Below are 14,489 nucleotides of genomic sequence, written 5' to 3'. Positions count from 1 at the left end.
CCCCCTGACCGCTCTCCCCCTCCGATGCCCCCAGTGACTTCCTCATCCTCCCGGGCTACATCGACTTCACGGCGGACCAGGTGGTGAGTGCAGCGGGGCTCCTGGGTGCCTCCCCCCCCCGGCCCCGTTACGGAGGAGGCGGGTTCCCCCCCCCGCCGTGGTCGCCGCTAACCCGCTGCTCCTCTTGCAAGGACTTGACCTCGGCGCTGACCAAAAGGATCACCCTGAAGACGCCCCTGGTCTCCTCCCCCATGGACACGGTCACCGAGGCCGGCATGGCCATCGCCATGGCGGTGAGTGCCCGCGGCCGGGGGTCGCGGTGGGCGTCTCGGTGTTCCCCGTTCCAGCCAGCCGCCGGGTCACCGCGCGGAGCGGGAATGGCCTGCGGCGGTCTGTGTTGACATCCCGCAGTGCCAGCTGGGCTCCCTGTTCCCAGATGCTTTCTGTTAGCTTTATCAGTGTTTACTTTAGCCGCGTGGCCTTTCGCTGCTGTGTTTGTGCCCTGCGAAGGCAGGGGAAGGTAAATGTCGTGTGATGCGCGCACGTATCTGCTGTTTAATCATCTAAACGCTTGTGAGAGCAGACTGGAGCCTTGTCAGGATAAGTAAGTGCCTTGTGCTTGTCCCTGTCATCCCCCGAGGCAGCGGGAAGGGAAGTCGTGCCTCCGGACAGATGTTCTGTGTGCCTGCCTAGTTCTTGTCTGAAGGTTTCCAGGATGTGCTCCTTGAGGGTTTGGTCAGCTCTCCCTGTCCATTTACTTGATTCACTTGGATTAACTTCATTAAAGGATTGAGCCTTCTTTTCAGTGACTTACAGCCTCCTTTGTGTTACCAGCTCACAGGGGGAATTGGGTTCATCCATCACAACTGTACCCCGGAGTTCCAGGCCAATGAAGTGCGGAAGGTGAAGGTAAGTGACTGAAATGGCAGCAGTGGCCTGCACTTACGGGGCACTTCACAGAAGGGGGCAGTGGGTTTTGGCTCCACTGAAGAAGCTGTGAGATAAGCTGTCACTGTGAGAGGAGACCGTTAATGTCTGCTAGGTCTTAGTGCTTCAGAACAGTAGCGCCGGTGCGGTTGCCCACACAGGTCTGTTGTATGTTAGGCATTGCCGTACATGCAGCTTGGGATTTGAGAACTGTGGCCAGGCCCCCTCAGTGGGGGAATATTCTCTGTAATCTCAGAAAGGAGGTTAGTCTGGGAGCTCCTCGGAATCAAATCCTACTTGAGCAAGCCTGGGTGCTGTTTTGTGAGTCATCCTGTGGGTGAACATCTGGCCAGACTGGGTGAATTGCAGACCTTTGCGACCATGTGGCCACAGTAACTATCAGGCGTGTGTCTCGCTTCTGCTCAGTCTGGCTGTGCTGCTTATCCTGTCTGCTGAATCYGTTTCTTTTTAGAAATACGAGCAAGGATTCATCACAGACCCCGTGGTGCTGAGCCCCAATGACAGAGTGCGAGATGTGTTTGAAGCAAAAGCTCGTCACGGATTCTGTGGGATTCCCATCACGGACAACGGGAAGATGGGGGGGAAGCTAGTTGGGATCATCTCATCTCGTGACATTGACTTCCTGAAAGAGTCGGAGCATGACTTGCCCCTTGGAGAGGTGAGAAGGGCTTGTGAACAACTGATGGATGTGAGCATTGAACAGCTTGTGATAAGGAAAAGGATTACTGCGTGGCTGCGGGGGTATGGTGCCAGCTGGTGGTAACAAGCTCCACGTCAGCTCTGCTGGGTTGGTCTTTATTTTAGTCCCAGGGCTGGAGCATTTCCTTCACTTACATTCTCCCCATGAGTCTTGCAAAGAGTTTGCAGATGCAAGAGAGGCTGTGCAGTTAGTGCGTGTGCGTGACTCTGTCCGTGGGCTTTTCAGTGTTGTGGGAGCAATCCTCCTCTCCACAGCTGGTGCTCTCCCTTGGTTYGGTAGTTCCTGCTGTTCCTGGTTGCTCCTGTTGTCCCAGCATTGGCCAGGGCTGTAACCGTGCTCTATAGAGCAGGTCCTCCAAGTGCTGGTCTGTCTTTGCTGGACTGCCTTTCTCTTTGTGCCTCATCTAGGCTATTCACCCTTTAAAATAATTCCCTGAGCTTGGAGACTGTCAGTTTAGCTTTCATAATGCTACAGAAATACCCTCTTTCAGAAATATGTTCTCTCCCGTGCAGGTGTTGATTTCTGTTACGCAGCTCGTGTAACACAAATACCAGAAGTAACTGTAGATCTGCGGTATGGTCAGATTACACCAATAGTGCTTCTCAATCAGCCTCTGCTCTTGACTCAGGACTATTTTTAGCTCTTGCTGACCAGACCTGGTATCACATGCTCTTCCCTGTTCGCTTTGAAATCRCCTATAAATATCCCTAACGGGAGTCTTAAAACAGGAGTGAGTTATAAAAGTGCACACGGCCCTTTGAAGTGAGGCTCACCCATTCAGCAGAGCCAGAGAAGAATCTTGTCTCATCCTTCACTCGGATCATTCAGCACTGCAAAGCTGGAAGCTTGCTCGTGTTATCATTCGATGCTTACCTCTGTCACCAGGCAAAGCTAAGGAAACGACATGACAAATCTCTTAGATCTCTTCCCACTCGCAGTCCAGCCGTGATCTTGCTGACTTGTTCATTGCCATCCTGTTAAATACAGAGGTCTCCTGTGGCTCAGGAAGCTTGTGGACCTCATGGACTTAGGGAGCGTATCTCAGGATATTTCTGGGATTTCTCAGGCTCTTCCTGAGATGTGGGTTTTGTCAGAAACAGGGTTCTGGGTGGAAGCGGGCTGGGTGAACCTCTTCCCTGCTGCTGTTCTTGTGGTATAAATAACTAAAGCGTTCTCTCTTTTCTTGGTTGTGTGCAGCTCATCTACCTTTCTCAGAGGTTAAACAGGATTCCCTTTTAGCCTTGTCTGGCCTTCTTGAGTAACCTTTTACAAAAAGGTCCCATGTGAAGTTTGTCTGATCATGGAAGGCTGTAGGTGGGAGCAAGGGACCTCCGGAGGTCTCTAGTCCATCCTCCTGCTCAAACCAGGTTTGGCTGGAGCAGGTTTTCTGGGGCTGTGTCTGGTCGAGGTGTCAGTGTCTCCAGGGATGGAGATTTCACTGCCTCTCTGGGCCTCTGATCCAGTGTTTGCCCACCCTCATGGTGAATGCTCTTTTTCCTTATATCAAGTCAGAATTTCATGTATTCCAACTTGTGTCCATTGCCCCTTATCTTTCCACTGCGTTTCGGTGCTTGTTTGTCCGAGTGAATGTGGGTGAGCGTGTTTGTTTGGATTCAAACGACTCCTTTGCACCATTGACCTTCCCAGAAGCCGTGGGTTATTCTGGGCAGAGTCATTCCAGAGCCTGTGTGCTGGGAACTGCTGCCTGCACACACGCTTGGGGACGGGTGGTGTTTTTGCCAAACAGCATGGGACTGTGGAAGTACCTCCAGCCCTTATTCACCTGTGCCCTGTTCAAAAGGAGGGCTGTTTGGGTGATGTTCCAAACAAGGGTCATCGGAGAGTCCTCTCTTGCTTCCAGGTGCTCTCCCTCAGCTTGCTGAGGCCCTCTGTCATCTCCGTTTTCACTGCTGTAGTGGGTTTGGGGTCTGTGCATGACAGATTCCATCCGGTAGCTGCTTGCCTGGAGACGGTGTGTTGTAGGCTGCGTGTTTCTGGAGGCGTGTTGCTGTGCTGCAGGCTCCTGTGTCTGCAGAGCACTCCCACAAGGCTGCTGTGGAGCATTTTGGGTGGGCAGAGGCTTTTCAGATCAGTGCAAAGGAGTTTTGGTGACTCTGTCTTCTCTCTCCCATTAGATTATGACAAAGCGGGAAGATCTTGTTGTGGCCCCGGCCGGAGTAATGTTGAAAGAAGCAAATGAAATTCTGCAAAGAAGTAAAAAAGGTACCTACAGGCGTCTGTGTGACGCAAGGGAGAGTTGTGGAAGCGCTGTCTCGGGAGCAGTAGCAAGTGAAATGTGGGCATGCATCTGTGCGTGGGTGGAACGTGGAAGGGCCACGTGCCAGTGTGAGAAAAGGACGGTGAAGAGAGACAGTGCCCAGAGCCCTGTGCCAGGGTACAGAGTTCACATGCGTTCATCTCGGACCTGTTTTGAAGTTGAGGGGTGCTTGGCAACCCAGGAGCTGAAAAGCTGCAGCGTGTCCGGCCACACGTCTTCAGTCTTGTATCCTTTGCGTTGTGGCACTCAGTTCAGCTCTGTGAGGCTTTGATAGTGGCTTTAACACGGTATCCGATATCTAATTATTAAAAAAGCTGCGCTTGTTCTACGATCAGTTCGAAAATACCGAGTCCTTTCCCAGTCCTCCAGATTCCTTGCTCTGTTCCCTGAGTCAGGGCTGCTGGCATCTGTGACCAAAGCAAGACTTGGTAATGTAGCCTTCTGAGTCTCCGTCACGTACCTCTGTTTGGGTTCCTGCCTGATGCTCCTGGTCTGCCGTGCTGCTCTGGGCTAACATCTGCCTCCTGCAGAGATTTGCAGTGATGGGCTTTCTGTTTGTTTCAAGGCAAGCTGCCAATCGTTAATGAGGATGATGAGCTGGTGGCTATAATTGCTCGCACGGATCTCAAGAAGAACCGGGACTACCCTCTGGCTTCTAAGGATTCCAAGAAACAGCTGCTCTGTGGTGCCGCTATTGGGACCCACGAAGATGACAAGTACCGGCTGGACCTCCTTGTGCAGGCTGGCGTAGATGCAGTAGTTCTGGTGAGCTGTCTGCAGGCTCTGGCGCTGGCCCGAGGGGTTTGGGTGGGCTGAGGATCCTATTTGAATGAATCCCTCTGACAGAGGGATAGCAGCCCTGCAGCTATTGTTTTCAATACAGATCCTTTTGCTTTAGAACATGACAATTTGTTGATCTCTCCATCTCAAATTCAGGTTGGAGTCCTCAAATAAGAAAGGTTCCACTTGCCCGGGAACTTTTTTGGCCTCAAGGGAGCATGTAGGGTGCAAGAAAGTCTTGAAGGCTGAGTAACAAAATGCTGTCAGTTAATACAGAGTCTTCTACAAATGCTTCTTGCCCTCTGACACCATCCTCCCTGATTGACGGTCCTAATTAGTTCTGCAGAATAGCATGTTTGACTTAGTTTTTCTTAAACTGCTCAGTATTTGTTACTGTGTTATTCTCTTAATTGCTTGATGCTCAGGGTTGCAGATCTGGAGTAGTCAGCCCACAGCTGCTCTGCTAGTCTCCACATCTGGTCTGTAAGCTTTCGGGTACAGCAGTCACTGCCCATGTTTGCACATCATTTTCTCATCGATCATTAGCTTGCACGTCCACCATTCTCTGAGGACATGGCTGAACAGTGTTGCAGCTGGAAATGTTTAACAGACATTTAACAGAGTGAAGATCTGAGGATCCTCCAGAGCTCTACTGCAGAAATTCTGGTTTAAATGGTTTTTCTTTCTCTTGCAGGATTCCTCTCAGGGAAACTCCATCTTTCAGATCAATATGATTAAATATATAAAGGAGAAATACCCTAACCTACAAGTTATTGGAGGAAACGGTATGAATCTGTTGAAGACTGTTCTTGTTTCTAAAGTGTGTTTGCTTCTTAGACATAGATGGAGCTGCATGGATGTGAATTAGATGTTCCTCTTGTTGAATGTCTGTGAACTTAAAATGGTTTCTTCAGGCTTGTGGAACAGAGCAAAGCCACTCTGCAGAGAAGTGCCCTGCTGCTGCCACTCTGCTGCAAATCCTTGAAACCTTTGTTCTGCAGCACAGTGCACTGTAGCCCCTTACACTTCAGCCTCTGTTACAGCAGTTCAAAATCTTTAAAATTATGGATAATTGTAATAACGAGTATTGCTTTATGCGGAAATCTAATGGAAAATTTCCCTGCCTCTTGACCGTAGAGTTCAGCCRTTCTTGCCTTTACCTGGTTAGCGTGTTACTGGTGTTGCTGTTAACCTGTGCTCTGCCCTCACTACCTGGCATGGCCCAAAGYGTTTGGCACCACGTGCTGACCTCTGCCAGCGCACTGGTTATCACCTGCAGGCTCTTCAGCCTCTGGATTCTGTGAAGAGTCCACAACTTTGAGGCACTCAAAGTCCAGTGTGATGTCACTGAAAACAGGGCTGGGAGGGAACAGCCATGGCAAACAGCGGCCTTTGGTTGTGACGGTGTTATAGAGTAGCCTAAAAGGCCAATGTCTTCGTATCCGTCAGGGCCAGCTGGCAATGAAACTAACCCTGCTTCTGCAGGGAGGCCTGGCAGCAGTGACCAGTGAGGCCTGGGCTTTGACGCAGGTGTGCAGCTGCCGCCCTGGGCAGGGGACAGCTGCAGCCACGGGGGCATGCACCAGGGCAGAGTGGTGGCATGTGCAAGTCTGTTTGTCTCTCTTCAAACAAGTTTCTGCTCTCCACAGTTGTGACTGCTGCTCAGGCCAAGAACCTCATCGATGCAGGGGTCGATGCCCTGAGAGTCGGGATGGGCAGTGGCTCCATCTGCATCACACAGGAAGGTGAGAGAGATCAGCTATCATCTCCTAAATAGGTTGAAGACATCTGTTCAGTAGAGACTCTCTGCTGAAAGGCAGCGTAGCTGGGATGGACTTCTCCCATTGTAAAGGCAACGYCTAACAGCAAGCGGTCTTTCACCCCCTCTGTCCAGGACGTTCTCATCACTTGGGTCAAACCTCTGGGGTTGCAGCAGCAGCAAAGGCCAGTACTGACCGAGACTGAGTAGAGCAGGTGTGGCACACGTGGCTTTGCCCAGAAGAGCCGCAGAGGCTCCTGGCTAATGTGGAATGGGGTTGGGGGCAGCCCTGCCCTGAGAGGGACTTCCCAGATCTCCAGTGTTGACAGCCATGGGGATGGGTTGAACTTGCCAAGCTGTCTGTGCTCCCCTTCCCTCTGGTGGCAGTGTGCATGATGCTTAAGTACTGGTCTGCTGAGCTTGATGCCTTCCTGCAATTTCCAGGCTGAAACAGGATTTCTGGCCCTTGTCTCTGCAGTTAGTTGGAGCTTGTGCTGAGCAGAGGCAGTATCACCCTTAGCTAAAAGGGAGAGGGGTGTCCCCTACTCAGCCAAAGGGCATGGCCTGGAGGAAGACTGCTCTGGGGACAGAGACTCAGTCTTCATGTTTTGAACCTGGCAGATGAGGTGCAGCGTGAGGTGCTGCAGCCAGCAAACACAGCCCCTCTCTGCTTTGCTCCTTGGTCCTTGCCACAAGAGGCAGCGAGATGGCAGCTGATCGCTGAAGGCGGTACATTAGCGCTCTGCCAATGCCAGCATGGAGCCTAAGAGCAGCCCTGGAACTAGACTGTGTTCTTGCTTAGCCTGCCGTGGGTGCACTGGCTGCAGGGGATTTCCCTGTCAGGACAGTGTGTCTCGGGTGACCTTTACTGAGGAGTTGCTGTGTCCTTGACCATCTCCCAGACAGCACTTGGATTGAAGCTTCCCTAGTAGGAGCAGAACGAGGTGTCCACCTCTGGGTCTGAGCTAGAGGGCTCACGGCGTGCGCTGTTTGCAGCATGGTGAATGTCTCCAGAGGATGCTTCTCTTGGGGGCTGCGGGAGGTGGGGCCGGGTGCTTATTTGGGGGAAGGAGGAGAGCAGAGAGCACAGCACTTAACAGGAGACATGGGTGCAAAACTCTCTTAGCTGCAGCTCCCCAGGTCTTTGCCCTCTTGGAGCAAGAACTCTGGCTCTTAGGGTTAGCAGGATTCCCTCTCTGGATGGCTGCTGGGGTAGGGCGAGCATGTGCTGTGCCCAGGGACTGGCCTCTGCTTTGCCTCGGGCTAGGAAAGGTTTGCAAAGTCAGCTCTGTCCCACACCGTATGCTCTGCCTAGTAGCAGGTCACTGCTGGGGCCCTTTGTTCTGCTGCTGTTCTTCTGTCTCTAAAATGTGTGTGTTTGTTTTTGTTTAGCTGCTCCAAAGATCCCTCCAGACCTAAAGTCCCACAGCCCCAAATGCCCTTCTACTGTCACGGGCACCTATAGTAAGTCACTTGCCCTGTTCCCAACCCTAATTATGTGTCTTGAAGCAGGACCCTGATTTGGCTGCACATGGCCCTACTGCTTGTTTGAGAATAATTTAGCTGTAGATGCACTTGGGGTTTTGTGGCTTTGGATACTGGTTTTGAATCTGAAATTCAAACTGAGAAGCCTTTCTGAAATCTTAAAGCAGGGTCTGAACTATCAAGGCTGAGGGCATTCAGGCCTGTCCACCCTCCATTCCAAAATCCAGTGCAGGAGCCTGACTGAGCTTTCCAGCTGCATCTTCTGGGTCTCTAGCTGGGTGTGCACCTGCTGACCCAGTGCTGGGAGATGATCCCTGAGCAGTCCTTGATCCTGCTCTAAATCTGGCCCCAGTTGTGGGGACATTGTGCACTGGCTAAGCTTTACTTGAAGCTAGCTCCCCTGGGGTTAAAAAAGGACTTACCTGTGGGTGGCCAACTTGGCAGCTGTGTACCAGAACCACATCTTTCCCCACTGACCTCTTCCCCTGCCCAGCACAGGGTGCAACTTTGTCTGATCTGTACTTTTCTAGATCAAGCAGACACCCAAGCTGAGTCTTTTTTTTTTTTTTTTTTTTGCCCTTTCTCTTAGTTTTGAAGCACTTCACAGGGAAAGAGTTTTCTGTCGCAGATCCCAGAAGGCTTTCTCTAGTGTAGCAGTTGATCTTGTAGGGTTGCCCTTTGCAGATATGCTAAAAAAGACAAACCATCACCCCGACTACTTGGTGTGGGTGTGTGTATGCGTGCTCTGAACCTCGCTTTGGAAGCCTGCACTTCCTTCAAAGCTGTGGCGCTGGGCCCTGGGAGAGTCAGAATGGCGTGATGCTCCCGGGAGCCCTGAGCCAAGCTCTTCATTAGAGGGCTGGTCTCCATGGTCGCTGCTGTGAGGTCTCTGCAGGCCCTCTTCCCTGGGGAGAGAACGGCACAATCCCGTAGGCTCAGGGCTCTGCTCCTCTGAGATCAGGTCCTTCCTCCTACAGAAATCTCTTCCCTTGCAGCATTTGTGACCTCAATGTGGCCTTTAGCAGCACGGTGCCAAGTGAGACCATCTCTTTAAGACTAACAGCATTGGTGTTACTGCTGGCAGACACTTCCTGGCTGGCTGAGTCCTAGCTTGATGCAGAGTTTTGCTCAATTAAAATCAGTTCTTTCATGATCTCCACCTGGAGCCTGGCTTTGCTCTCTGTGCAGCTGCTGCTGAGCCCTGGGAGCAGGGCGATCACAGACTCCAGGTCTTGGCAAATCTCTGCTGGGGTGTGCGCTGCCAGTGCTGCTCCCAGGCAGGCTAAACCACACCTGAAGTTTGCACTCTGACGTACTAATCTTGCATGCCTGTAATCTTACCTGGTGTATCTAACTGACCGACTGGAGAAAAGGCTTCCAGTTAATTGTGGAGAGGGGAAGTCTCCAGGAGAGAGGCTTATCTTGGCGTACTTGCATGCCTGTGGCTGACAAACGTGTTACAAGACATGTCCTGTGATGGTTCCCCTCAAGCCTTTCCAGGTACAGTGGGAAGCCTCTAACTGCTAGTGACTGGGAAGAGCAGGTAAATCCAAGACTAGTAACTTTTCCCTGTGGGGCAGCTAAACTTAAGAGTCCTTGCTACACTGCAGGACAGGAACGTAAATTATTTCCTGCAAGCCATCAAATCATCCTGCCCATTTCCTTTCCCACTGCTGCATGCGTGTTTGTGTGTGTGTGTGCAGATAGATTATATATATGTATATATAAAAATATGTATATATACATATTTCAGCTCTCTCCCAGCCAGCTGCCTTTCCATGCAGGAGACGCATCAGACAGCTGCTGGGTATACAGAGAAGGTTCTGGCACTGCTAGGAAAGAGCAAATGGTGGGACATGCCAACGCGCTAGGGATGCTCTGGAGAGAAGCTTTTGGAGTTTGTTCCACTTCCTTCCCAAGATCCCTGCACATCTGTTGTGTACCAGGATGAGCCACAAGTCTTGGCTGATCCCAGGCACTCAAAAAATAACCCCACTCCCAAGGTCACCTACAGCTTTTGGAGTCAAGGGCCATGAGGACATCCCAGCAGGCATCTCCTGGGCATCTGCTTCTCTTGCAACTCGGCCTAGGGAAGAAGCATCCAGGGATTTGCGTGTTCCTGAGTGCTGGAGCATGTGTGCTGGAAGCCTGAAGGGCCTGCTGGGGAGGGGAAGCACTGCAGTGTGGGAGCTGACCCTCTTCTTGCTCTCTCCCTGCCTGTAGTGCTGGCGTGCGGCCGCCCCCAGGCCACAGCGGTGTACAAAGTATCCGAATATGCCAGGAGATTTGGAGTCCCGGTGATCGCAGATGGAGGGATCCAGACGGTTGGGCACATCGCGAAGGCCCTCGCACTCGGTGCCTCCACAGGTGAGCAGAGCACTGAGCAGCTGGGTCGCTCGTGTTGTACTGTGTAGCAGGAAATCTCCTAGGATGGGGCTCCGGACAGCATTGGACTTTGCTGGGCACGAGTGTGGGTGGCTGTGGGCACGGAGGTGTCCAGCACAGTACAGGGTGCTGTGCCTGGGGCCACCAGGGTGCCCTGGGGGTTTTGCCACCACAGCCCACCTGCTGCTGACATGCTGCTCTTGGTGATCTCTTGCACTAGTGATGATGGGCTCTCTCCTGGCTGCCACCACGGAGGCCCCGGGCGAGTACTTCTTCTCAGATGGAATTAGGCTGAAGAAATACCGGGGCATGGGCTCACTAGATGCCATGGACAAGAACTTGGGCAGCCAGAACCGGTATTTCAGGTAAGAGATGGTGCTTTGGGGCAGCAGGTCAAGCTTTCGGGGCCTCTCTGCTTCATGAACTTTGTTTTCACCCCCACACAGTGAGACGGACAAAATCAAAGTGGCGCAGGGGGTCTCCGGGGCAGTGCAGGACAAGGGCTCTATCCACAAGTTCATTCCATACCTGATTGCTGGGATCCAGCATTCCTGCCAGGACATTGGTGCCAAGAGCCTGACCCAAGTTCGGTGAGTGCTTCTCCTTGCTTGCACTTCGGTTAGATCATGATACTGTCATTTGAGGTCTCGGGGCAAGCTGTGCCCAAGCTGCAGTGTTTGGCATCAACTGGCCTCACCATAGCCCTCTTCCCTTGTCTCCAGTGGGCGCTGTGTGATGGATTTGCCAGCCCCAGGGATGCAGTATGGTCCCCTGTAGCGTATTCTGCTGGCCTGGGCCTGAAACGCTGGGCTCTCTCATGCTGCCTGGCTCTTACAAGCGCAGCAGAGATCATCCTGCCCTCAGCTGGAGGAACCAGCATCTGCCTGGTCCCAGTGCTCTGGTTGCTTGTGTGCCAGAGTGCTGTCCCCAGGCTCTGGCTGACCTGTGACCAAGTGTCCTTCCTCCTCAGAGCCATGATGTACTCGGGAGAGTTGAAATTTGAGAAGAGGACGACGTCTGCCCAGGTGGAAGGAGGGGTTCACGGCCTCCATTCGTAAGTGCTCCTGCCGATGCCGCCGTCTCCCTGGGCTGGGTGCGCGAAGCAGCTTAGCGCAGTTGTGCCATGCCTCAGCTGTGCAGCCGGGCTGCACCGAAGCCTGTTGTCTGGCCCTTGCCAGCACTCCTCCTGCAACAGGGCCCAAGCGGAGGAGCTGTTGCTTGTTGCCTTTGGGCTGGGACCAGCCTGTCCCTTCCCCACCGTGGCCTGGCAGGCCAGGGGCTGTTCCTGACTGTGCCATTGGTCCCTTCCTTGGGACAGATGTGTCAGTGAAAGAGCTTTCTGGTTTGCTGCCTCTGAAGGCTCCCCTCACTCCCCTGTCCTCACAGGTATGAGAAGCGCCTCTTCTGAAGCAGGTCCATCTGTGTCTTGTCATCGTGCCACTCAGCCCTGTGCCACCCCACGCAGGAGCTGCTCTTGCTGCAGAAGTGCCATTGCTCTGTGGGCTGCCTGGAGCCCCCCATGTCCGTTGGCTGCTTCACCACCACCTGAGAAGGCCCGCCAGCCACCCAGGAACTGTGCTCCTGGGCTGGCGCCTGGAGCCTTGCAAGTGTTGGCCGTGTTTTACAATAAAAGAGGAAAAGACGTGCAGTTGGTGTGTGTCTGGGTTCCAGGGCGATGAGCTCTGAGTCACCCTGGTGCCCCTCTTCCCTCTGTGCTGCGCTTGCCTGTTCTTCCCTGTCTTCTTCCTTTTCCTTCCCCCTGCCCAAGGTGCCCTCCATGCAGTATGTAGTGTTGCAGGTAGTGCCCGTGAACGGGAGAGAGGTTACGGGCATGATCCGCATCTGTGGGGTTACTCAGATGCTACGTTCCCCTCCTCTTTGTGTGTGCCTGAGGCAGGCACCCTCCCCAGGGCTCCTGGGGCTCTGGTTGTTCCCAACACAACACCAGAAACAGACGGTGATGAGACTGAGCCACAGGAGGAAGTAAAAGCGACTGACTGACCTCCAGCGCAATAAGAGCTCCAGCTCAAATCATCACATAGTAGTATTGCTGCATGAGGGATGGAGGGGCTCCCAGCAACTTCGGGAATGACAGTGCCTGACACTAATGCAAGGGCATCTGCAACTCTATCCGACTGTGCAGTGCTCGCGGCAGTGTTAGATGCAGAACCTGAGATAATGGAAGCACCACCACTAGGTCSCACGGAGCTGAGAGCGTTATTAGGCTCCCAGACTGTGTCATCGTTGCATTATTTGGAAGGACAGAAGAATGCTTAGCAAGAGAGTGGCTACAGCTTGAGGGCTTGTGCAGGAGGTAAGGGCTCAGCCTGATTACAATGTGCAAAACAAACTTGCAGTGGTGGCCAAATTGCTGCCAGGTCTTGGGCAATCGTTGGGCCACCGAACCTAGAGCAGGAGATGTGGCTGAGCTGAGAAGAAAACTCGTTCAATCAGGACAAACTTACAGAGACAGGTAGGCAAGAGGCACAGGAGAAAGAGGAAGAGGAAGAAGGTCTGCAGAGGGGCCGAAGCTGCCACACTGCTCACAGACATAGACCTGCCTCGGGGCGATGGCTTCCTACTACTGAGAGCCAAGAAACCCCCGCCTGCCCCCGCACTCCCTCCGCGCCGCTCCAGGAGCGCGATGCTGCCCAGCAGCACGAGGAGCCACAACAGTTCAACACCCCCAAGCAAGACAAGCCAGTCCCTTAGGCAAGTTTATCACAAGTTTATCTGTGCGGTGCGCAGAATCCCAGGTGCTGGGGACACAGTGGCTGCCAGCAGAGCAGGTACCTTGGCAAAACATCATGGCTTCRGGCACAGGGCTGCTGGCCGTGCTCAGGCCTTGCGTTGTTCCCAGCCAGCCCCAGCCCTGCGGCCCCCAGCCCACCCCTGGGCAAGGAGGACAGAAAGCCCCRTGACTGTGGGGTCAAGCGCTGAGCTCGGGCGTCCCACAGCGCCCTCCCCGCGCACACAGAGCCACCACCCAGCCAGCAGCTGGGGTCCGCCGGTTTATTCCGAAGCATTTTCCCCACCTGGCGCAGCGGTGGTCRGGGCGCAGCAGCCCCGGTGCTTTAGGCAGGCACGAGGAGAGCTGGTCAGTCCGCGGCCGGGAGCGCCTAGCTGCCCTGTGGGGGGATGAGCCCAGCAGCTGCGAGGCGTTTTTCACTTGTTAGGAAGTTGAAGGTTGCACATGCATTCGGCTGTGAAATAAGAAAAGGGAGGGAATGAGGGCCAGGCTGCTGCGCCCCACAGACAGGCCCCACACTCGCCCTCGGGCAGGGGACAGCTCTTCCCCACGGGGCAGAGGAACCCCCACCCTCCAAGCTTGCCCGTCCCCAGGCAGGCAGAGCCCCACAGCGCCAGCCCCTTCCCCGGAGCCCGCCGCCTGYGCGCGCCCCCTCCTCACCGTGTCCTGCACCTCCACAGCAATCCCGCACTCCCGCATCCGCTTGAGCACGGCGGGATGCAGCCGCTCCACCCTGTCTCCTGTGCCCAGCACCAGGATCTCTGCAGCAGGACGCACAGCCGGGCGCAAAGGTGGGCTGGTGGTATTTGGGCCAGCGGAGGCAAAGAACGCCCCCACGCCTCCCCCAAGGTGGAGCTGGGCCCCGGCAGCGCCGCTCGGGCAGGCTGCAAGGGGGGCAGGGCCGCCCCCCACCCCACGTACCTATTTGGGGCTCCAGCAGCCGGAACAGCGACAGGCTTTCCTGCGAGATGTCCCTGTAGGAGCCGACCTGCGGGGACAGCGAGGGTGCTGAGTGGGGCAGGCCCCCCCCCCAGCCCTGCTGTGGGGCAGGGGAGCCTCCCCCAGTGCTGCCGTGGGGCACTCACGTTCCACTGGAGGATGGCGCGGGGCAGGATGGCGCAGGGCCCCACCACCAGGCTCCCRCTGATGGCGAAGCCGCGGCCGGTGTAGCCCTCGATGAACGTGATGTTGGGGGACTCGGGCTCCAGCACCGTCACCCGCGTGCGCTGGTAGAGCTCRTCGTCCGCCGGCGTCAGGCGGTGAGCGCGGCTCGGCACCCTGCGGGCGAGCAGCTCGGCCACGCAGGGCCCACAGCAATGCCACGCCTGCCCCCCCATCAGCCCCACAGTGACCCCCTGCCAGCCCCCCCTCAATCCCCATGGCTGCCTCAAAGTGACCCCCATCA

At 54.6% G+C, this 14,489-nt stretch overlaps 2 protein-coding genes across 2 annotated transcripts in view; one reads left to right on the top strand and one right to left on the bottom strand.

The window, feature by feature from the left end:
* Window positions 1-11,983, top strand: part of IMPDH2 (inosine monophosphate dehydrogenase 2) — a 12,805-nt gene extending 822 nt beyond the window's left edge. Inside the window, exons 2-15 of the mRNA XM_026088055.1 lie at window positions 35-83; window positions 192-293; window positions 835-909; window positions 1,400-1,606; window positions 3,784-3,871; window positions 4,492-4,691; window positions 5,401-5,491; window positions 6,356-6,451; window positions 7,858-7,929; window positions 10,174-10,317; window positions 10,556-10,700; window positions 10,782-10,925; window positions 11,306-11,389; window positions 11,722-11,983. Coding sequence (XP_025943840.1) covers window positions 35-83; window positions 192-293; window positions 835-909; window positions 1,400-1,606; window positions 3,784-3,871; window positions 4,492-4,691; window positions 5,401-5,491; window positions 6,356-6,451; window positions 7,858-7,929; window positions 10,174-10,317; window positions 10,556-10,700; window positions 10,782-10,925; window positions 11,306-11,389; window positions 11,722-11,743 — 1,519 coding nt within the window. The 3' untranslated portion in view covers window positions 11,744-11,983. The remainder of the gene's footprint in view (window positions 1-34; window positions 84-191; window positions 294-834; window positions 910-1,399; window positions 1,607-3,783; window positions 3,872-4,491; window positions 4,692-5,400; window positions 5,492-6,355; window positions 6,452-7,857; window positions 7,930-10,173; window positions 10,318-10,555; window positions 10,701-10,781; window positions 10,926-11,305; window positions 11,390-11,721) is intronic.
* A 1,064-nt stretch (window positions 11,984-13,047) lies between these two features.
* On the bottom strand, window positions 13,048-14,421 carry NDUFAF3 (NADH:ubiquinone oxidoreductase complex assembly factor 3). The gene is made up of 4 exons (XM_026088084.1): window positions 14,170-14,421; window positions 14,006-14,072; window positions 13,745-13,845; window positions 13,048-13,538 (listed from the first exon to the last, which is right to left on the bottom strand). The coding sequence occupies exons 1-4, from the start codon at window positions 14,419-14,421 to the stop codon at window positions 13,455-13,457; spliced, it is 504 nt and encodes a 167-aa protein (XP_025943869.1). The 3' UTR covers window positions 13,048-13,454.
* Window positions 14,422-14,489: the final 68 nt, after the last annotated feature.

This window comes from Apteryx rowi, unplaced genomic scaffold (assembly GCF_003343035.1).
Source record: "Apteryx rowi isolate R43461 unplaced genomic scaffold, aptRow1 scaffold_75, whole genome shotgun sequence".
Taxonomy (NCBI): domain Eukaryota; kingdom Metazoa; phylum Chordata; class Aves; order Apterygiformes; family Apterygidae; genus Apteryx; species Apteryx rowi.
The sequence above is the reverse complement of the archived record's forward strand: the minus strand, read 5'-3'. Positions and strand labels throughout refer to the sequence as shown.